Source organism: Halichoeres trimaculatus, unplaced genomic scaffold, assembly GCF_033239565.1.
Source record: "Halichoeres trimaculatus isolate MK-OKI-2021-1 unplaced genomic scaffold, fHalTri1.1 fHalTri1_scaffold_3, whole genome shotgun sequence".
Lineage (NCBI taxonomy): Eukaryota > Metazoa > Chordata > Actinopteri > Labriformes > Labridae > Halichoeres > Halichoeres trimaculatus.
Window position 1 is genome coordinate 8735362 of NW_027437181.1, and position 24693 is coordinate 8760054.

The following is a 24693-nucleotide window of genomic DNA, read 5'->3' on the forward strand; positions in this document are numbered from 1 at the left end:
AACAATAATACAGTCTCCTGTTTATAGACAAAGCTTGAAATTATAACCTTCACTTAGGTGGCACTTTTTCAAAAACACAATCAGTTGTACTTACCTTCCTCGTACCGAGGCTTAAAAGGCTCTGGGTGATGGTAGCTGCTTCCACCTGACACAAAAGAGTTTACATGTTTCTATATATTGTTTTAATTTCCATGTTTCTACATTTAATCATTCAAAATTCATCAGAAAAAAAAAAAAAAAAAAAAAAATAAAGTCTTGTTTCAACCATAAACCCAGCACAAAGAAATAAACTGAACCCAATCTGACCCTCAGCAAAAAGCTTTCTGCTTCTAAGCATACATACGGTCCAAGTGGCTCTGATTGTAGACCCCTTCACCATCAAAAGGCTCTGAGTGGTTGTAGCTGCTTCCACCTGACACAAAAAGCATGCTCAGGTTCTTCTTTCAGGATTATATCTTTGCATATGCATCCCCTACTTTCAACAGCCAAAAGTTGTCCTGCTAAGAAAGCTCACAGCTTACTGAGACACTATCAACAGTTTGCTTTTTGAAATCAGCTCAGCATGAGTGTTTCTGTACAGTTTGAAGTAAACTGTAGAGCTCCATAGCAGCATGCATCAAACAACAGACAGCCAGCTTACCTGTGAGGAGGAGCAGGGAGAGGAGCCCTGCAAAAATCATGACTGTGGAACGTCTACAGTCAGTAAGGATCCCTGTCCTTCAGACTCTGTGGAAGATTCTGGCTTCATATATCACTGCCGGGTAATGGAAGAGGGCAGGTCAACTCTAATAGCAAAAGCTTTTTTTCCTCCTCTAAATGGCATCAATCTAAACAATTAGCCCACTGTGGATAAATCCATTTTCTCTCCCAAACAAAACAGTTTACTCCTCTGTACATCCTCTGCGGTGGCTCAAAAGTTTACCAAGAAAAAGCTCTTTAATGTGAGAGCTTTACCCAACAGCTCCCACACAATAATGTGTTTGTAGATGAGCGGCCATGTCAACACAAACTCAGTATCTCATGAAATCAGAACAATACAGAAAAGTTCATTATTGTAAACTAAAGGTGGCACACTCTAAACTGCTCAGGAACTTGAAACACCTAAAGCTGTGGTTTCGTGTGGATGACAGGACTAAACATATAAAATTATATGCGGTTTTCCAGATACTGGGCTACATGCCAGAAGATAGTCACTGACCCCCCTACACAAGGAGGGTAAGCAGATTTCTAGAAAGAAGAGTGAAAGGAGAAAGTGTGAAAGAAAAAGAGAAACAAGTAACAGAGAGAACCACAGACTGAGAGGACTGTCAAGAAAAAACAAAACATCCGAGAACTTCACAAGGAGTGGGCTGAGCATGGAGTCAGAGCATCAAGAGCAACCAAGCACAGATGGACCAAGGAGTTTAACTTCAACTGTCTCGGTCCTTCAGTCAAACCTCTCTTGAACCAGAGACCTTGTCCGAAGAGTCATGCCTTGGCTCAGGAAGAAAAGAAGTGGACTATTGCACAATTGCCCAAAGTCCCCTTCTCAGATGAAAGTCATTTCTTGTTACACTAGGGAATGAAGGACCCAGAGTGTGGAGGAAGAGCAAAAAGGCTCGGCGCTCAAGTGTCTTGAACTTCAAAGAAAAGTTTCTGCAGCCGCTGATGGTTTTGGGGGACACATCACCTGCTGTTTCTTGTCTACTGTTTTTCCTAAAGTCCAGAGTCAACGCAAACGTTTGCCAGGATTATTTAGTGCACTTTATGCTATATCTGCAGACAAGCTTTATGGAGACACTGATTTCATTTTCCAGCAGGACTTGGCTCCTGTCCACAGAGGCAAAACTAATGTACATTCTTTTCAGAGAGCTTTCATTTCTGAGTCAAAATCCTTTTTATCGTTCTCATGTAACATTGTGAATCATTGGGACACTGAAATTTTAGTTTTCATTAACCACTGGCCAAGATCATCACAGTAACAAGGAGTTAAGTCTGAAATATTTTACTGTGTTGAATCAATCAATCAATCAATCAATCAATCAATCAATCAATCAATCAATCAAACAAACTTTATTTGTATAGCACTTTTCATACAGGACTTTGTAATACAAAGTGCTTTACATAGGGAAAATAATAAATAATAAATAAATAAATAAATAAAATGAAATAAGAAGTGGTATAAAAAGCAGAAAATTGCATAATTGAATTAAATGAAAACAAAAGACCCGGCAATTTCCCCTCCCCAAGACCACATTCAATCTAGACACTCATTTACTCTAACACACAAAGACATTAAAAGGAAATTCTGACAGAAAACAGAATAAGAGGACAGAATAAATGCTATCTTAAACTAAAATGAGGCAACACAATAGCTAAAACTAAAATAGTAATTAATTACTTAAAAAAAAAAAAAAAATATATATATATATATATATATATATATATATATATATATATATATATATATATATATATATATATATATATATATATATATATATATATATATATATATATATATATACATAAATAAATAAAAAAAATAAATACTGGAAAATACTAGAGGGCAAGATACGTAAATGTGTAAATACATAAACAAATACAGTAATATAACAACATAAAATAAAAGTTGGATAAATTATATGGTAAAGCGAGAAAGTGTAACATCAGGTGCATAATAAAATCAGCTAAAATAGGGTAATAAAAAGGAAAACCAGAGCCTACATGAAGCTTTTACAGCAGCACAATAATTCTATGGCAGTACACCTCTAATTACACAGCAGTAAGTAGATTTACCGTTGAGATAGAATGGTACACATTAATACACTTAAAGCTGTGTTTGTGAGGACATTACATATAGTGTTTACTCATTCATATAGAAAGAAATAGATGAAGATGGATATAGATAGACATGTGTATCAGTAGTCATCAAGTGTTGTCATATGTTGATGATACAGGGCAGCAGTGAGGATACAGTTTTTCCAGACATTAGGCAGTTTTAGGACCACACACACACACACACACACGCGCACACACCCACACACACACACACACACACACACACACACACACACACACACACACACACACACACACACACACACACACAGTTGTTATGATGCAGGCTAAGACTAAAACATGCTCTCTTAAAACTGATTATCAACTACATCCTGTTTATCTCCACTTCCTTTTATTTGTTTGAATTCATATGCGACCTCACACACACACACACACACACACACACACACACACACACACACACACACACACACACACACACACACATCTCTCTCTCTCTCTCTCTCTCTCTCTCTATATATATATATATATATATATATATATATATATATATATATATATATATATATATAGATATATGTTTGGTAATGATTACAATGACATACTTCCCCATGAGCACCATCACCCACTGTAACAAAGACTAAGGACTTGTCAAGGCGTGCATATTATTGATCGTCAAAGAGACCTTTTTGACTATGTGTCTTAGATGAATTTGTGTTCTCTGGGTAAAATCCTGTCCAGCCACAGATTCTGAGATATAGCATTTAGAAATTTAGGTATAACCATCTTTTTTTACTTCTGAATTAAAAACATGCCTATATATGTAAGTAATATTATTTCAATATCAGTTTTAAGTTCTCACAGGGCCTTCAAGGAAGCAGGATTGATCATCAAAATCAAGCCTTTAACTCTGACTTGTTTGACATCTGGTCTCTATGACTCTTAGTTCTGTTGGTTTTACTCTTTAGGTGTCATTGCTGTCTTCATGGAGCCAAAATGAAAACACACATCCCAGGAACACACTGGCAGTTATAATATAAAAAAATAAGTAAATCCGGTTCAGCGTTTTGGTCATTCTGGTCCAGTAGCCTGGCTCCTCTTCTTCCTTCCTGCTGCTGAGAAGCAGGGACATTTTTAGGGAAATCTCTTTCAGCTCATTGCTCAGACTCTCAAAGTCATGGATCTGCTCGGTCAGCTGGCTGCTGCTACCCTGGAAAAACATGATGGCACATTGAAGCGGTTAGCAAAAGAAGATGACGGGAAAGAGAAGCCATTGAGATTGCACACAATAGTGACCCTCATACTCCGCCTGGGAACTTGCTGATGGAGGGTGGGTAGAAATAAAATTAGCAGAATGTACAAACTTTCATCTGTCTGCAATAACAAATCAATGACTGCATTCAGAGCCCTTTGCATCTCTTTCTGGCCCCTAAAGTTGAGACAGGTTTTGTTCTTGGGGGTCTGGATCTTTGGTATGGAGAGAACATAAACCGAAAAATGATCACATCAATTTGACAGAAATACATCTTCATGCTGACCTCTTTCACCTCTGGCAGCAGCTCACAAGCTTTTTCACCAGGGGACTTGTCAAAGACACGCACACAAGGAATGGATTTGTTCACCTCTGCACAAAAAACACGGGACAGGTAAGAGCCTGGACAAAGAGATGACAACAGTGATATATTGTACACAGGGAATATTTAGAGAAACACTATGCTGAGCCACAAATTAACTAGCTGACTGACTTTTTTCTACTCTCAGTCAGAAATGTTTATGTAAATATTGATGTAAGTTGAGCTAAATCTCACCTCTGAAGCAGTTCTGGACTCTTCCTTGTTGGTCCCTGCAGTCCTCACCCAGGCTTTGGTCTTTATCTGCCTCTTTGTCTTGGGACACATTGTCCTTTTCCATGAGGTACATCATCAAAATGGTCTCCAAGAGGCTCAGCATCATCAGAGTAAAAACTCCAATACAGTAGACAGCTGACAGAAGAAAGCAGTGACAGAAAAAGCAAACCAATCAGCGAGCTCACAGTGAGTTGGTACATGCTGCTAAAGATCCATCAATTAGTGCAGGAATCTGAGCTCCTTTACCTATGAGTGGGATCCTGTCTGAAGAAGAAGGCAAAATATCATTGAGAATCAGCTGCATCACTGTGACAGCCAGCAGCACAGTGACCTTGAAGCTCAGCTTCTCACCTCCACTTTCAGAGATCAGGAAGGAGGCCAAGTCCAGACACAGGAAGAACAAGATGGGGACAATGAAGTTGGCAACATAGAGGACTGAGCGCCTCTTTATGGTCACCTGTGAAATCATAGTTAAGATCAGGTTGGTCTTTTTGTTTTAACACGTCCTGTCTGTATGCAGCCTCTTTACATGTATAAGGCTGATGGTGGTAGCATCTGCCATGTGTTGCCAGTCAGGAGACTGAAGATCCACTGACATGTGGGAGCTGTAGTAAACTGTAGTTTAAAATTTAGAAAATGAGTGTGTGTGTGTGTGTGTGTGTGTGTGTGTGTGTGCGTGCGTGCGTGCGTGTGTGCGTGTGTGTGTGTGTGTGTGTTTGTGAAAATGTGTGTGTGTGTTTGTGAAAATGTGTGTGTGTGTGTGTGTGTGTGTGTGTCCAGACTTTTTTTGTTGGTACTCACTGTGTAAACCAGCACACTTAAGTAGAAGTCAAAATTGTAGACCTCTTTAGTTTCAACTGTTACATTCATGAGAAGCCACTCCGACTCAGTCTTCATCCACCTACGACTTTCCTCTAGAATCTTTTCACTGGTCAAACCTGAATGAAGCTTTATTTCATCCACTGATGGAGACAGAAAGAGAAAAGTGTTAGTTTTTCCTTCCAGTCCAAACAAAACAAGGTGTCTGGTATAAATGGAATATCAATCTACATTATCATCAAGATGTTCACGCATCTTGACCGCAGATGCAGCTCCATTCATTCAGACGAGTTAGCATTTTTTAAACACTAAATTCAACCTTTTAGCAGCTTCAAAATGTACCCTTGTTCTGTGGACAGTTGTCAGAAACGATACCATACAACAGAGGCAACTTTTGTCAAGTATTCACCGTTACAGCACAAGCGGTGTTTCGGAGCTAAAAGCGACCATGCTATCTAGTGTCACCAGTTGACAGGGTCACACTTTACACTGTTACACCTCTCTTTATTTTGCTATGTTTACATCATAGACTGTATAAAACATGGACCTAGTCTCCCAGACGTCACCTGTCTGTTCCTGATATGGAAAATGAAGCACATCGGCTACAGCAGCCATATTGGTAGAGGCAAGGGCTTCTCGTAAAGCTATGGGGCACCTGTCGGTCACGTGACCCTGAGCTGTGCCTCTGATTGGGCAAGCTTGCAATCTTAATATCCTCTGAACTGCCGAGATAGAAAATAAAAATTGGAAATCCCATTTTCTACTATCCAGGATCAGGTAATTGGACTCAGTTTTATGCACGTTTTTCAAGGCAACATTAGATTAGATCACCCTGATCCAGATACACAGTTTTTGAGATGACCAAATCCGGATTACCAGTGCTCTGAATTGGGCAACAAATCACAATGTGGGCTACAACCCTTCTTTCCCTTTTGAACAACCCATTTTCAACATTTGACCCAATCTGATAGTCAAAATCTGATCAAATTACCTTGGAAGAGCCGTGCTACATTGGCTCTGCTTGGAGAGATTGAAATTGGATGATGGGTACTGGTAGGACATAACCAGGATTCACTGACTTTACACATTAAAGACACATCTCAGAGCAGCTGTGAGCAGCTCTAAATAATGCAATTATTAATAAATAAATAATGTAAACAACATTTTTTAAAAATGTGTTTTGTCCACCATCCCAAGAAGCAGTGATCTACTGTTAAAAAAAAAAAAAAAAATCAACCTCATACTTACCATTTTGTTGGATTGACCTGAAGGTTAGGTTGCAGATCTGAGTGTCAAAGGGGAATCGGTAGAACTGCATCTTACAGGTGGTGACTAGCACGATGCCATTCCATTGATGTACCTGTCCATCATGTATCACAGTGATATATGAAGTCTGAAAGAGCTTATCATTGTTTGTTCTGAAAGAGAGAAAGAGAGACAAATTAGAAGTGATCAATTATTTTAGAAAAAAAGTCATGTTAGCCCTTATTTATAAGTCTTGTGTAGGAATTGGCACAGATTTGGGTGTAGAGCTTATGGAAACGTTTATGTGCAATTTGAGAAAACATGCGTACCTGGGCCAATCACAGCAAACGACTGATCAGGTATTGATAAAACGTGGTAATAATTGCAATTTAAATAACATGACCCTAAACGTTCACAGTTAAGCTGGCCTTATCCACAAGAGTTACAACATAGTTGAATGCAATATGGACCAAAAGAAGAAAAAAAAAAACAGAGACTTTTCTGTGCTAAAAATAAACACCACAACAATCCAGCTGTGCTGTTTGCCAGCCGCAAATGGCGTAAAATAGAGTCACAAAAAAAGGTGGTGAGGTGACAGAAGAATGGGCATTTTTTGGCTTTGGTCCCTGCAGGTGTCACTGAGTGACCGGCAGGTGCTCCTTGGCAATTGGCATGTGTCATTGAAGGATTGCCAATCTCACTGTGGGTTTGGCTGGTGTCACTGGGAGATTGGCAGCTTAACCAGTTAAGGATTACCAGGGGGCACTAAAGGATTAGCAGGTGACACTGAGTGATTGGCAGCTGTCACTTAAGTATTGCTAGAGGGCACTAAAGAATTAGCCGATGGCACTGAATGATTTGCTGGTGTCAGCAGGGAATGGCAGGTGTTTCAGTAAATGGCAGATGACACTGAGTGATCAATGGCATACCAAAAGCTGGTTTTGGATATTTGTCCTACTAGGGTTCAGAATGAGCATCTGTCATTAAACTGTGCAATTGCAAACAACAAATTCAGTTTTGCCCAGAAAAACATTAAATCAGAGCTCCCCAGAATCTTCACATTTGCCAGGGTCTTAAAAAAAATAGTTTTTAGTAACGTAAAACTGTGTTTTCCTGTGGATGGCAGGCTTAAACATACAAAGATATATGTGGTTTACCAGATACCTGGCTACGTGTGCACATGGCCTTATTCTCCTCAATGCTATTGGCTAACTGCAGTGCAACATAGCTTGTCTCCGTATATAGTTTCATCTTTGTTTTATGGCCTTTGTCTAATTCTGCCCTGTACTGGTCTAGGTGTGTAGTGCAGTCACCTTGATTGCTTCTCAGCACTGGTTTGGTTAATATAAACTTAATGAGACTACAAGCTGTAGAGGGAATGCATACAACAAGTGGCCATTTCTTTTTGATACTTTCAGTTAAAGAGCGACCTTTGAAAGTAATGTTTGCGAAGCACCTAAACTCTAAGATGGACAGTCTGCTTGACTTTCTGTTATGAAAAAGGCTCAGAGGGCTAAGGTCTATCGGCTCAGAGGACTATCGGTGTTAGTGATATGTGGCTACTGGATCTAGGTTTTTGACAGAGCTGACGGAAAAAACTCAGTGCAATCAAAATTGAGCTGAAGAGAGAGACGGACACCTGGCCAACATTCTGCAGTAAAGGACAAAAATTCAAACTTACACTTCTTCAATGGTTAGATCTGGCTTCCACAACAGCTCAGAGGAAAGAATAAAATGCTTCATCTGACAGAAATCTGTATGACTCCATTTGATGAATTCATTGGTCCAGTACTAAAAAGAAAAACAAGGTGAGAAGTTTAGTTCGTTGAGTCATATTATGGGTTTTAACCGAGGTGATTTATAGGTCAATCCAAAGGTCTTTAGAGAACTCACCATGATTATCCAAAAGTAAGCAACTAATGTCTGTTCTTTTTCTTTCTATGAGAAGAAAAAAATTGCATGAAAAAGGACAAAAGGTCAGATACAGGTCAGCAGAGCTGGTGAAATTAAAAAGTTATTTGTATACTTGTGTTTTTAACTTTGTGACAGAGCAGGAGTTTGGTTTGACCTGCTACTTCCATTCCAAAGAATGTGAGACTCTATGTAGAAAGTTGATAAAAAACAGAAATTAATAATTTGTAAATCTGGAGAAATTTCTAAAAAAAAAAAAACAAACAAACAAACAAAAAAAAAAAAACAAAGCCAGTAGAAAACTCCTAGTAGAAGAGTCCAGGGCCTAAACATTTGTAGCATCATCATCACAAACATGACAACAAAGGAGACCAAAACTGTTGAGGAGCAGTAGTCCAACATCAGAACAGAATGAGACAGCATTTCACTTTAGACTCTACAGCTGGTCTCCTCTTTCCCAAAGTGTTCACAGTGGGTTACTGAATGAAGAGGTGATGAAACACAATGTTGGATATGTGTTGCTGGTATCAAATTTAAAATGAGCATGTATTTTACACAGAATACTGGATTTTATCAGTTTGATGTAATGTTTTAAATCAAAAAGTTCAAATGATATGAAAACCCCCATATTCTGTTTTTTATCTACATTTTCAAACTTTTGGGAATTGAGGATGGTGGAAATTTCTCAAATAATCCACAAGTAATTTATGTTGGACAAAAAAAAGAAAGTAACGAAAAAAAACAGACTAACATCAGAAAGACTGACTTATGTATTACAATTAGTAAATAACTTTTAAAAAATGACATGATATGGACTTTCTCATTGGTCCATGGCCCAACTATATGCAGAGTGAGTTTACAGTCTGTTTCCACAGATGTAAATCAATTAAGCAGCAATATTGTTTTGACAGAGATTATAAAAAAAAAAAAAAAAAAAAAAAAAAAAAGTCAGTACTTGTTTAAACACTTACCACATCCAGAATGCTGTAGAGATATATGTACAGTTCTACATTTGTGGCCCTCAAGTAGTTTTTGGTAGGCCTGGTCTGGTAAAACTTGACTTTGTCCGTTAGGTTAAAGTGGTTCACCATGTTAGCATAAGCACAATGAGAGGGCAAATCACCTACAGAAAAAAAACAACTGATTTCTATGAGAATTTATAATCACTGTACAGAAAGCAGTCATTAAATATAACTGTAGACGAGTGATAAGATGGAAGAAATGAGTGAGTTTGATACAAGCAAATAAATTGTATATATATCTGCATTTACTGATGAGAGGAGAAGAATCATCAACCATACATTGATAATTTTACAGCTTAGCATGGCAGATTTTGTGAACATAACTAACTAGAGTCAAGATCAAGATTAAAAAAGATAAGCAGCTTGCAGCATTAAATTGATTTGTCAAAGCAAAATTACTGAATATCAATTTTTCCTTCATTTACCTCCCATGTTGTGTCAAAAACAAACCAATCTCATTGAGAATAAACCAAAAACTTATAATTGGTACAAGATCACATAAAACAATAACATAGTCTGCAGTTTACTGAATAAGCGTCAAGTAATAACCTTTATTTATGTGGCACTTTTACAAATAAATAAAACAAAAAAGAGAGGTACTTACCTTCCTGAGTGTACTGTTTGTCAGGAGGCTCTGTGTAACTGTCAGGGTGCCCACCTGATACAAAAGAGTTAACAGGTTTTTATGCTGACATTATTTTTATGTTTATTAATTCAATCAGTTGAAGCTCATCAGACCCACCTGCTACACAGTTATCACACAAGTTACACAGATCAGGAGCAGGTTTTCACTGTTTTACGCAAAGGACTGGACTGAGATTATATTTTAAAGACAAATCCTTCTTGTTCACACAATGTTCAGTTTGGGGTGAAATCCTCAAATCTATCTTTAAATCTATCTATGAATCCAAGACTGTCAAAAAAGTCTCTGAAAACAGAAAACATTCACAAGTATCTCACTGAAAAACAAATTTCCTTTCTACATACGGTCCAAGTGGCTCTGATTGTAGACTCCTTCACCATCAGGAGGCTCTGTGTGGTTGTAGCTGATTCCACCTGACACAAAAAGCATGCTCAGGATTTTCTTTTAGGATTATATCTTTGCATATGCATCCTCTACTTTCAACAACCAATAGTTTTCCTGCTGACAAAGCTCACAGCTTACTGAGACACTTTCAACAGTTTGCTCCACTGAAATCAACTCAGCATGAGTGTTTCTGTACAGTTTGAAGCAAACTGTAGTGCTCCACAGCAGCATACATCAAACAACGGACAGCCAGCTTACCTGTGAGGAGGAGCAGGAAGAGGAGCCCTGCAAAAATCATGACTGTGGGACGTCTCCAGTCAGTAAGGATCCCTGTTACTCTGACTCTCTGGAAGATTCTGGCTTCATATATCACTGCCTTGTACTGGAAGAGGGCAGGTCAACTCTAATAGCAAAAGCTTTTTTTCCTCCTCTAAATGGCATCAATCTAAACAATTAGCCCACTGTGGATAAATCCATTTTCTCCTCCGAATAAAGCAGTTTACTCCTTTGTACATCCTCTGCGGTGGCTCAAAAATTTTACCCAGAAAAAGCTCTTTATAGTAAGAGCTTTACCCAGCAGCTTTTACACAATAATGTGTTTGTAGATGGGCGGCCATGTCAACACAAACTGGGTATCTCATGATATCAGAATAATGTGGTAAAGTTTATTATTGTAAACTAAAGGTGGCACACTCTAACCTGATCATGAACTTGAAACACCTGCAGAGGTTTCCTGAGCCATTAAATATTCTCTTAGGTCTTGTAAACACAAATCTGTGCATTTTTAAATATCATTCCCTCATTTGTTTTTAAAATATTTTTGTCCACATGCAACAGAAAAACACACCAAAAAGTGTGTCTCAAAGCATGCCAAACCAAAAACGGGTTGTTTCAGACCTAAAACTTGCCAGCAAATATGAATGAACCCCCAACATTCAACCGTGACATTTAAGAACCAAGAGCTCTGCATCTCCAAAATCTTCGCTTGGTCGGAGACGCCTGGAAGGCCTCCGATTCAGCAATGGTAGACAATGAACATGTTTAATATTTGTGACTAAAAATCCCGTAGTGTGTGGGGCCCTTTGAGAGGAGCCGAGCAGGTACGTCCATCATGTTTGTTTACACAGAAGTCTCGTTTTACTTCACAAGATTTGGAATATTGAGCACGAAGAAGCTTAAGCTCTGCTGAAGAGCCTGTTAGTGTGTGGTGTCCTCAGAGTGTAGACCACACACTGTAAGATTAGGAGAGAGAAATCTTGTGCGATCTGTCTTTTGTTACCATCAAGTGTGTGGTCTCTAAATGAGAGAGGTTTTGGAGAATCCTGTAATGTGTACCACCCTTAAGATACTCTTTACTCTTTTCTTTTTTTACATATGGACCCTGAGTCTGAAACAAAGCCTATCTATCTATCTATCTATCTATCTATCTATCTATCTATCTATCTATCTATCTATCTATCTATCTATCTATCTATCTATCTATCTATCAATCTATCTATCTATCTATCTATCTATCTATCTATCTATCTATCTATCTATCTATCTATCTATCTATCTATCTATCTATCTATCTATCGATCTATCTATCAAGCTGTGTTTGTGGTGTTTTCTTCTGTACATATGAAGACCACACATTAAGAAACCACACTTTAAGTGAGTACATTACATATTATGTTTATTCAATCATATAGATAGATAGATAGATAGATAGATAGATAGATAGATAGATAGATAGATAGATAGATAGATAGATAGATAGATCCCAATTCCCAGATTTCACATGCATGACCATTGTTACTGTCACGTCATATTTTTAAGTAGTAAGTTAGTAAGTAATATAAGTCATTCAAGATGAACTATTTGTAAATACTTCTTTGTCATTGTGTCTTAATTATAACAACATTGAATCCAGCGCCCAATTATACCTCATTTATGTAATTGTGAATATTGTTTATTGTTGTGCTTTGACATTTATTTTTTCCCAGTCATGCCAATAAAGGTTTATAAATCTTAATTTTTGAATCTTCTAGATGCATACATAGATAAAAATGTTGGTAGATGGATATCGATGGATAATATGGACAGAAAAGCATTCCAGTTGTCACAAATTGTTGATGATACAGGACAGTAGTAAGGATACATTCATTTCAAACAACAGGCAGTTGTGTGTACGAACACACACACACACACACACACACACACACACACACACACACACCACACACACACACACACACACACACACACACACACACACACACACACACACACACACACACACACACACACACACACACACACACACACACAGGTATTATGGTGAAGACTGATACCAAAGCTAAAGCTGATTATCAACTACAACACAGTGATTATTGATCTCCCTGCTCTTCTCTTGGTTGCACACACATCTTTTCAGAGACAAACTGCCCATGCCTGGGCTGGATTTTCTTTGTCAAAGCAACATTTTCATGGTCTTCACATCCTTTTTTACAGATTCTATGCCCCAAGCAGCAGCTTGCTGTGCATGCTGTACAATGACAGACAGTGAATTGTCTCATCAATCCAACACTGACCTAAATTGTACTTCAAATATCCCTTAATTAATCATGAATTACTTATTAACCTGTATGTAACAATGCCTTTTGTCAATAGTCAAACGTCTTTGTTCCTAGATTTTTTAAACTTTGAAGTGGTCTGAAGGATTAAAGGCTCTGTAAGGACTATCTGTTTGGTGATCTAAAAATCGGTATTGATTATCAGGATAGAGAACACAATTACCATCACCCACTGTAGCAAAGTTATGATTCTTTTCAAGGTGTGCACATGTTGGTCATCAAAGGGACTTTTGGTCTTTGTTTAGTACATGGATTTGTGTTTCATGGGGAATCTAAACTGGCCACAGATACTAAAAAATTGCATTTAGAATTTTAGGAATAAATATATTTTTTTAACTGATGAATTATAGTATACACTATTTCAAGATCACTCATAAAGTCCTAACAGGGTCTTTAAGGAGACAGAATTTATCAGCAGAATCAAGCCTTTAACTCTGACTTGTTGAACATATGGACTCTATGACTCTGTACTGTTAGTTTCACTGTTAGTCTTCATGGAGCCAAACTGAAAACACACATCCCAGGAACACACTGGTAGCTATGATGTAAAAAATGAAGTAAATCCGGTTCAGCGTTTTGGTCATTTTGGTCCAGTAGCCGGGCTCCTGTTCTTTCTTCCTGCTGCTGAGAAGCAGAGACATTTTTTGGGAAACCTCCCTCAGCTCGTTGCTCAGACTCTCAAAATCATGGATGTCCTTGGTCAGCTGGCTGCTGCTTCTACCCTGAAAAACATGACGGCGTATTAGAGCGGTTAGAAAAAGAAGACAATGAAAAAGAGGAGTCATTTAGATTAAACTCACTAGTGACCCTAATTTTCCATCTGAGAACCTGCTGATGGGTACAGAACATCATAGCTGGGTGTAAGATGCTGGCAGCCAAGGCATACATGGGACAGCATAACTATGTATCTGGCATAGTGTATGGGAACATTTGTGCCAAGTATGAACTGGAAGTTCCAGGATCAAGATGGAAGTCACCTTATAAGGTGGCAGAGATCAAGCATGCCAAGGTCCTGTGAGACTTTCTGATCCAGACTGACAAGATGGTGATAGCCAATCACCCTGACATAGTGGTGGTCGATAAACATCAGTATCATGGAAAAGAAATCAAGAAGCTGGAGAAACACCAAGGGCTGAAGTAAGAGCTAAAGAAGATGTGGGGTGGTGCCTGTTGTAATTGGGACACTGGGGGCTGTAACACTCAAGCTAGGTGGATGGCTCCAGCAGATGCCAGGAACGTCTGAGATCTCCATCCAGAAGTGCACAATCCTAGGAGCAGCAAAGCTCCTGCACAGGCCTATAGGAGAGGACCCAATATGGATGGAGACAGAATACTGCTCAGAGTGGTCATGACATCCTGTCATATGAATAAGATAAATAACACAAGGTTATAGAAACAAGGTATAGACCTGATCTTTGAGAAGATAACACACTGCCACTTCAATTTTTACCCCATTTTTCCTTTTCAAGAATGGTTGTTTTTCACCTCTGGTCATTGGTCACAGTAGCCCCACCTCCAGCTTCTGACACAGTTGGTGCTTCACTCTGGCCCAGCAAAGAGTTTTTGCTTGCTTAGCACCAGTTTTGAGAACCTGCAACCAGTGCTTGGTCAGTGGAAACACAAAGAACCAGTCCTAAGTCAGGCACTGACCTGGAACCAGTTCGGTTGAAAAGGGGTATCTGAGACCTTCAGATGAGTCATACATTTACAGTTAGACTCCAATTGATACAACCCTGACTTTAAATGAGCTTCATGAGCAAAATGTACAAACTTCCATCTGTTTGCAATAACAAATCAAGAACTGCATCCAAAGCCCTGTGAATCTGCTCTATTTCTGTCACCTAAAGTTGATTCAGGTTTTGTTCTCTTAGCCCTGGATCTATGTGAAGGAGAGAACATTCATCAGAATAGGATCACATCAATTTGACAGAAATACATCTTCATGCTGACCTCTTTCACCTTTGGCAGCAGTCTAGAAAATGTTTCACCAGGTGACTTGTCAAAGACACGCACGCAAGGAATGGATTTGTTCATGTCTGCAAAGAAACATTGGACATTTTAGAGTCTGAACAAAGAGACTACAACTTTAAATGCCATATTATACATGAGTAATATTTGGAGAAACACTATGCTTCTCCACTCATGAACCAGCTGTCCGACTTTTTCTATTCTCAGTCAGAAATGTTTCTGTAAATACTTTTGTTAGCTGAGCTAAAACTCACCTCTGAAGTAGTTTTGGACTCTTCCTCGTTGGGCCCTGCAGTCCTCACCCAGGCTTTGGTCTTTATCTTCCTCTTTGTCTTGGGACAAATTGTCCTTTTCCATCAGGTACATCATCAAAATGGTCTCCAAGAGACTCAGCATCATCAGAGCAAAAACCCCGATACAGTAGACGGCTGACAGAAGAAAGCAGGGATAGAAAGAGCAAAGCACTCAGTAAGCTCACATTGAGTTAGTTCGTGCTGCCAAAAATCCATCAGTTAGTGCTGGACTCTAATTTTCTTACCCATGAGTGGGATCCTGTCAGAGGAAGGCAGAATATCATTCAGAATCAGCTGCATCACTGTGACAGCCAGCAGCACCGTGACCTTGAAGCTCAGCTTCTCACCTCCATTTTCTGAGATCAGGAAGGAGGCCAAGTCCAGACACAGGAAGAACAGGATGGGGACTATGAAGTTGATAACATAGAGGACTGAACTCCTCTTCAACGTCATCTGTGAAATCATAGATACAGATTCGGACGTTATTGATCCCAAACATCCCAAAACTGAATCGCCCATTCAGTTTTAGCAGTCTACCCAGACCATACACACATTTACTAACAAGAGGAAAGAGTATGCCAAAGACATTAAATAGACATCAAAAACATTTGGTGCAGACCTTAATAATAATGTAAAGGCAGTTCTTATCTTTTACTAAAAAGCCATCAAACCAGCGAAAGTTAAAATGCTTTCAATAAAGAACTGATACGGAGCATTTGGTTACAGATATTAGAAGACAGAGCAAAGATGGACTGAAGACGCATCTGGTGTACTTCTCCAGTTAGTTACCCAAGGTTAGTTATTTGGGGATATAGCAACCTTTTTTTTTTCCTTTGGGATATCAGAGTTTGCACCAAAAAAGCACAGCAGGACACTGTGTCGATATCATCACAAACATTGAAGAAACAATGCCAGTCAGTGCATTCAAAACATGCCCTAAGAGATGTAATGCTGTATGACAACCACATTTTTACATCTTTCTCTGAACAAGCACATTGAATCAAGTCTGTGTGTGACATCTGATATCAGCTGTGCAGATGGGGATTGGTTGGCTCACGGATCAGTGTAAACAAGCACAGATAAAAGTTGCTAAAATTTGTGAATTAAGAAGTAAGGGCTGAGCGAGACACACAAAAGTTCAGTATCAAGGGTGCATAACTTTTGCCGAACCACATGGGTGTTGCAGAACCTCTGATTAACAAAAGACACAATTCCCCTCCTCAGCTCATCCCAGTGATCTCCGGTGACCAGTCTAGCTGAAATGGACTACTGTAAAACTGACAGCAGCGAGCCTCACTGGTTTGAGACTTCGATTGTCTCCCTTATCTTATCTGTTTACTGAAAAAATGTTATGTCTCCTAAATCTGAGTATTTGCTGTATGGCTACACATTGCCACCTTGCCAAATGATTATCCACTGTCTTCGCTTATGTCTTCTCAAACAGTGACACACATGCGCTGTAATCCTTTTGTTAGCACCTGTAATGGTGGGGTATACCTCCAGTAAAGCTAACACTCTTTTAGTCCGTCAACCAGGCTCATGCATACCACTAATCATTATTTTTTAATTTTGCAGTTGGTAAAAACTGTCCCTTTTTGCCCTCTAATGGCTTGCCATGCACACGGGCCAAAGACCTTAAAATGAATAAAAAAGACAATAAAACCATAGTGCTACCTAAACCGCTTTGGATCCACACTGGGAAGCGCCCATAGTTAAGATCAGGTTTGTATTTTTGTTCTAACACTTTGGTTCACAAAGCTGAACAGTCTTTATGTCCAATGCATATCATTAAGCTGTTGAATCAGCATGTGAATTGTGTCTGGTCTATTTGGAAGCGACAGATCAATGGGGTCTCTGAAAATGTGTGAATGAGTGTGTGTGTATCCAGACTTCTACAGTTGGTACTCACTGTGTAAACGAGCAAGCTTAAGGGAAAGGCAAAATTGAAGACCTTTTGAGTTTCCACAGTTACATTCATGAGGAGCCACTCTGACTCAGTCTTCATCCACTTACGACTTTTCTGGAAAATTTTTTCATTGGTCCAACGTGGAAAAAGCTCTATTTGCCTCACTGATGATGGAGAAAGAACGAGAAAAGTGTTACTTAGAGCAGATGAACATGATATTACCAGGCAGTGGAGTGACTTTGAAAATTCAGAGGGGGCATGAAGAAACAGCCTCACTCAAATACATAACTCCTCATTATGTGTGTAACACAGATTAACTTAGTTTAAGAGATAAACTAAAAAAAAAAAAAAAAAATCCCAGCACAAACTCTGGCTGCCTGAGGTGCAGGAATAGCCCAGCCTCAGTGGGACACATGTTTTGTGCTTGTCCCTCTCTAAAAAAAAATATGGACCAGTATTTTTGATGTATTCTCTCATATGTGTGGACAAAAATCATAGCTCCTGATTTCCACACAGCCATTTTTGGCATAGCACCCCCAAATCTTAAACCTACAAATACAAAAGCGGATGCTTTGGCACTTGCCTCATTACTTGCTCGCAGACTGATTCTTCTCGACAGGAAGTCATATAAATCCCCATCATTTTCACAGTGGTTGAAGGAGGTGCTCTCCTTCTTAACTTTAGAGAAGCTCAGATACAAGATAAGTAAAAGACACAGGGGCTTTTCTGCGACCTGGAGTCCTTTTATAGATTATGTTGAAGGTTCCCCTTTACAGTGTATGTATAATTGTATGCCAAGCTCATTTGGTAATTGCTGTTTTCATTTTCACGGCAGTGTTAGAGTACAATTTGCTAGAAGTGAGCATACACAGAATGATAATATAAGGACCCAATCTAGCTCTGTGCCTTTTTTTTTTCTTGTCAAAGCCTTGGGGGTAGGATGGGAAAAGTTACAGGAGTTGCATTGTTTGTTTTTGTACGTTGTATATGTCTGTTTAAATTTGAAAAGCAGTAAATACATTTTAAGAAAAAAGAAAAAAAAAAAACATGCCTCCTTGTAATGAATTACGTATGTGACAAAAAAGTCAAATGGTCCCTCAGCCCAAGAATCAGTGATTTAATGTTTACGTTAAAAAAAAAAGTAATTAATCCAAACTTATACTCACAATGGTGTTGGATGGACTTGAAGGTTAGGTTGCAGGTCTGAGAGTCAAAGGGGAATCTGTAATATTGCATGATACAGGTGCTGACCAGCACAATGCCATTCCTTTGATATGTAACTCCATCATGCCTCAGTGTGAGATATGGAGTCTTAAAGAGCTTATCTTTTTTTGTTCTGTGAGAGACAAAATGGTAACCTTACAAGCATGCTATATATTAAAACTGATGAAACATTTTAAGAAAAAAACATTTTTTTTGTGTTCGTTTTTACATGAACAACAAAAGTTTTGACAGATAGGTACCTGTGTGTATATTCAGTGGGATACAACTTTGAACCTTTCTTTGGTTAAGTACCTTGAAAGTCTGATGACATCTCAGTTATAAAATGAGACTTATTTGAAACCATTTAACCTGAACTCTAAGGTGGGCAGTCTGCATGGTTTTATGGCCTGAAAAGGCTTAAAGGAATTAGGTTTCTGGGGTTGGCGAGGAGCACGAGGAATGGTGCATGGCTACTGGAGCTGGGTTTTTGACAGAGCGCAGTGAATGTGTTCATGGAAAAAAAAAAAATTATAACAAAAACTAAAAGAGTTAGGTCAGAAAGCCATGTGCCCAGAGCTTTTTCTGCTGCTTTTTCTGTAGGACAAAAAGACAAACTTACACTTCTTCAATGGTTAGATCTGGTTTCCATAATAGCTCAGAGGGAAGAGAGATTTCATCAATGTCACAGAAAGTTTCAGGTTCCCATTTGATAAATTCATTTTTCCAGTACTAAAAAGAAAACCAAGATGGAAGTTCAATAAGTTGAGTCATATTCTGGCTTTTTAATTGGGGAGGTCTTTTTAAGTCAATCAAAAAGTCTTAGGAGAGACCTTACCACATCTATCCAAAAGTAAGAGATTAATTCCTGCTCATTTTCTTTCTGTGAGAAGAGATAATGTTGTGAAAAAGCACAAAAGGTAAAAAAAATATATGCACACCAAGCACATTCAATAAGTTATTAGTACATTAGTAGGATGTAACGGTACATGTATCTGTGCCAAAACCGCTCCATAAGGTCGTTCGGTTCGGTACAGTGCTGTACTCTAAGGAGTACAGTAAGTTTACATTAGCCGCTGCACATAGCTCTTTAATATTCACATGAGTACTCGTCTATGATTGGCTGAGCAGGGAAGGCGTTTTAATATTCATGAGGGAAGTGGTCTGTGATTCGTGCTTTGCGATCATGTGCATATCATGTGGACGTGACCTCTCACGGTGATCCAATCAGAAAATGAATATCAAAGAGCTTCCAGAGCCACAGGAGCTCTAGCTGTGTCTCAATTCAGGTGCTGCAGCCTCCGTAGGCTGAAGCTTTTGGAGGCCCTGGCCTTTATAGCCTATGTAGACCTCAAAGGCCGAACTGAATTGTGACAGTCTGGTCTACGAAGCATTTCCTGTTTGTCACCCTAGACGTCACACAGCGCCGCCCTCACCTGTCAGGCTTACATTACTTTTCAACACACATAAACCAAAACCTCACATTTCAAACAGGCAGCAAACCCTGAATTGGGACACAGCTTCTGTCTGAATTGTGCATCATGGCTGCTGCTAACGACCAACCGGAGCTTGAAGAGCATAATAATGGCAAGTTTTTGGTTTAATAAACACGCTAAACAAGCATGTGGTTTTGCGTTGTTCCATACTGTACCGAAAATGTACCGAACCATGACCCTAAAACCAAGGTATGTACCGAACCGTGATTTTTGTGTACCGTTACACCCCTATACATTAGGGTTTTCACTTTGTGACAGAACAGAAGCCGCATGCAGGACTGCTAAACAATGGGCCAGTGAACTAATTATATCACGAAAGTGATCTCGTATGTGAAAATTCTTTTGACATACAAGTAACCTGAGTAACTAGCTTCATCACAAAATGAACATTACTCGTAAGTCAAGGCACCACTGTACAATGTGAGTTTCGGGTCTACTTCCACAGACAGAAATCCATACAGGAGTAGTATGTCTTGGATAGAGAAAAAAACTGTCAGTAATGGTTGAAAACACTTACCACATCAAGAATGCTGTAGAGAAATGTATTCAGTGTTACGTTTGTGGGCCTCAAGCTGTTTTTGGTAGGCCTGGTCTGGTAAAACTTGACTTTGTTTGACAAATTGAAGTCGTTTACCATGTTAAAGTGATAACAATGAGAGGGCAAATCATCTACAAAGAAGACAAAAGATTGCTATTAAGATGGCATTTCCCCTTTAAAGTGAGCAAATGTGACTAAACTGGAGTCCAGTCACTTCAGATTACTTGTTTTAATAAGATATTTCTGTCATCTGGTTTTATCCTAAACATTATAAACACATCCATCTCTCACACACACACACACACACACACACACACACACACACACACACTCACATAAGTATAAGATTTAGATTATCATTTATGTGGCACTTAAACAAATAAACAAATGTACTTACCATAATTATTGTGCCAACTGTCAAAATCAACGTCGTAATCTATTTCAGAATCCCCTGATGACACAAATGAGTTTGCAAATTTTTGTACTGTCATTATTTCCATGTTTATGCATTCAATCACTTGAACTTCATCAGACAGTTATCATGCAAGTTACACAGATATCGCTTTGATGGGGTGGTTTTTCAGACCTTTCAACATTCAAATATATCACAAAAGCGCAACGGAAACACTTTTTCTGCAATTATACGTCACAAGGTGTGACGTACCTGGTCACATGATCACTTTTCTCCAAGTAAACATGGCGCGGTGCGTTAGGACAGAGGAGGAGATGGAGACTTTTTCCGCAATTATTTTCGAGAAAAATATAATGGCCATACTAGACAGCAAACAACAGAAGAATGCAGAGTGTTATAAGGGGATAGAAACTGAAATGAGGGAGAAAGTCATGTGCACACCCAGGTGATCCCATACTGATATCCCTGATTATTAATTGATCATTAACCACCACCTGTAGAACTATGGTTGTCCAGCCTTTCCTGTTGATGTAATCGCGATAATCATCACTTGGAGCACGGACAGGTATGTGGATCCCGTCAATTGGACCATCAGCCTAGGGTGTTTTATGTGTGTTTTGAAATTGCATTGAGCAATTTTGAGTGCCTCAGGAACATCTGGCAGACTGATTAATCGTTTCATTAGCTTGTTGCATATTGCTTGGCAAACCCCATATACACACCTATGCACCGTGGTTTTGCTTACACCAAACGTCTCTCCTATTACCCTGTACTTGGAACAGGTTGGGAGTTTGTAGAGGGCAATAGCAACACGCTTTTGAGTAGGCACTGACTCCAGAGGGCACGAAAAATCAGGTGCTACAAGAGGCTCAATAGCATCACACAGCTCTTTGGATGTGGCTCGAGTCACTCTGAAATTCTAGATCCACATTTCGTTGGTGAATTCATCATTTACTATCCTCTCTCAAAAATCCCTGATACGTGCCCTTTGACACACATATGGACTTTGCCTATGAACCATCACCCATAGTCGTCTTCTCTTTTTCAAAACTGTCATGGAAACCGCAGCCGATGTAAACATCACTACACCTACACGCAACAGGTTTGGCGCGTCCATCTTCCAGCTGTGAAATCTCGTGGGATGATATTTCATGAGAGTTACGACGCTCTGTCGAAATTTTAGGAATATCACTTTTATTATGCAAAAAAACTGTAATGGAAACCAAGCTGAAGACAACTGAGTTTGACACAAACTTAAAATAATTTTATAACCTATGAGAGAAGCAGACTGGGAAAAGTCATCAACTGTACATTGAATTCTTTACAGCTTAGCCTGACAGAGTTTGTGAAGATATTTTGACCCAGAGTCAAGGGGGGGAAGACTGTAAAAGAAGAGCAGCTTGTGGCATCAAATTGATTTGTCAGAGCAAAATTAATGAACATAACTTTTCTTTCTTTCGGCCCCACTGTTGTGTCAAATGGGCTAAATGTTATGGGAATAAACTAAAAACTTATAATGTGTACATGATTACACAAAACAATAATAAACTCTGCAGTTTAAAGGACAAGTTTTAAAAATAACATCCATTTATATGGCAATTAAACATACATGCAAACAAACAAACAAACAACGGTACATACCTTCCCAGCTGAACCAATGATCCAAATCGTGAAGTGAAAAGTTCATGAATGCATCTGGCACAAAACAGTTTACAGGTTTTTATGTTGTCAATATTTACATGCTTATACATTTAATCATTTAAACTTTATCAGATCCATGTGCTGCACGCTGTCATCATGCAAGTTACACAAACCAGGGGCAGGTTTTCACTATTTTCCTTCAAAAGTATATCCACCCTCCACACTCCACCCTCCTGTAGGACATGCTGTGTGACGCATCACATGTTGTGTTATAGACTCAGACGTCGTGATGATTGAATGATTAGAAAATAAAACCCTGTTAACTCTGAGGGTTCCTTTGCTACAGCCAGTTTTCAAAGTTATTTCAACTTTAAAAAAGATTACTTTTGTTTCTTAGTATTACAAATGGAATCCTTTTTTTTATGTGAAATCTGTAGTTACAAAATTTATATGAGGTTTGTGAGTATGATTTATACTCTTGGATGTCTACAATCTATATGTTTTGACATCTTTACATATCATGACCCTACTTTGGTGCTAAATACAGTAGAGAAGTATCCACGAGTGTCAGTTTTAACCATTACTGTAGCAACAATTCAACACTAAGTCAAAAAGTCAAAATGTTTAAGTACAAACTGAGCACCTACAAAATGACATAAAAAAAGAATAAAGACAGTAATAATCTTTAAGCAATAATAGCCTTCATTTAAAACCAATGTTATAAACAAACAAAGAAACTTACCTTCCCCGGAAAACTGATCATGAAGAGGCTCTGTGTGATTGTTGCTGCTTCCACCTGACACAAAACAGTTTACAGGTTTGCTGTTGTCATTATTTCTATGTTTATGAATTCAATCACTTAAAGCTTATCAGATTCATCTGCTGCTCACCATCATCATGCATGTTACACAAACCACGCACAGGTTTTCACTGTTTTCCACAAAGGACTGGACCGAGATTATATTTCAAAGTCTAAATGTCAGCCAAAACAAATCCTCCTTATTCACACAATGTCTAGTGTTTAGCTTTGTTCAGCTTTTTTTTAAATCCAAAACTGTCAAAAAGTCTTTGAAAACAGAAAACATTTACAAGCATCCCACTGAAAAAAAAATTCCTTGTACATACGCTCCATGGTGCTCTGACTGGACGCCTCTTCACCATCAGGAGGCTCTGTGTGGTTGTAGCTGCTTCCACCTGACACAAAAAGCATGTTCAGGATTTTCTTTTAGGATTTTATCTTTACAGATGCATTCCATACTTTCAATAATCAATAGTTTTCCTGCTAGAAAAGCTCACAGCTTACTGAGACACTATCAACAATTTGCCAGCTTACCTGTGAGGAGGAGCAAGAAGAAGAACCCTGCAAACATCATGACTGTGAAACGTCTCCAGTCAGTAAGGATCCCTGTCCCTCAGTCTCCCTGGAAGATTCTGACTTCATATATCACTGCCTTGTCCTGGAAGAGGGCAGCCAACTCTTATAGCAAAAGCTTTTTACCCTCCTCTTATGTGGTATCAAGCTCAGCAATTAGCCATCTGTGGGTAAATCCATTTTCTCCTCCCAACAAAACAGTTTACTCGTCTGTACATCCTCCGCGGTGGCTCCAAAGTTTACCAAGAAAAAGCTTTTTAATGTGAGAGCTTTACCCTGCAGCTTCCACACAATGATGTGTTTGTGGCTGGGCAGCCATGTCAACACAAACTCAGTATCTCATGACATCAGAAAAATGTGTAGAGTTAGAGGAAGTAATGCTTCTGAAAGCTTTAACTGTTTATGCTGAGTTCTTTACATTTCCAAAACAGGCAGAGAAATTCTAGGTGTTTCATTGATCTTTTGAACCTTTCTGAAATATGTGCACTTTGACTATTGGAACTAGGGTCCAAATTTAGTCTGGGGTAGTAGACCTGGGGTGGTAGCGCTTTTCAGAGGTCAAGGAATTTTGGAAGGTCAGATCAGCAAGCTGAATGTTTT

The 24693-nt window shown here is 38.9% G+C and overlaps 2 protein-coding genes across 2 annotated transcripts; both read right to left on the minus strand.

Annotated features, from left to right (window-relative positions):
* Positions 1 to 329: 329 nt before the first annotated feature.
* Positions 330 to 10950, minus strand: LOC141787812 (neuronal acetylcholine receptor subunit alpha-2-like). The gene is made up of 12 exons (XM_074666489.1): positions 10911 to 10950; positions 10613 to 10681; positions 10368 to 10370; positions 10230 to 10283; positions 9606 to 9726; positions 6696 to 6865; positions 5430 to 5590; positions 4875 to 5085; positions 4590 to 4763; positions 4320 to 4405; positions 3871 to 3991; positions 330 to 412 (listed from the first exon to the last, which is right to left on the minus strand). Exons 1-12 carry the CDS (start codon positions 10948 to 10950, stop codon positions 330 to 332), a joined length of 1293 nt encoding a protein of 430 aa, XP_074522590.1.
* Positions 10951 to 13103: 2153 nt separating this feature from the next.
* Positions 13104 to 24179, minus strand: LOC141788234 (5-hydroxytryptamine receptor 3A-like). The gene is made up of 14 exons (XM_074667115.1): positions 24055 to 24179; positions 23847 to 23915; positions 23464 to 23517; positions 22722 to 22775; positions 21066 to 21119; positions 20648 to 20799; positions 19473 to 19517; positions 19257 to 19366; positions 18601 to 18770; positions 17438 to 17598; positions 15774 to 15981; positions 15490 to 15663; positions 15218 to 15303; positions 13104 to 13989 (listed from the first exon to the last, which is right to left on the minus strand). Exons 1-14 carry the CDS (start codon positions 24092 to 24094, stop codon positions 13753 to 13755), a joined length of 1614 nt encoding a protein of 537 aa, XP_074523216.1. The 5' UTR covers positions 24095 to 24179; the 3' UTR covers positions 13104 to 13752.
* Between the last annotated feature and the right edge of the window lie 514 nt (positions 24180 to 24693).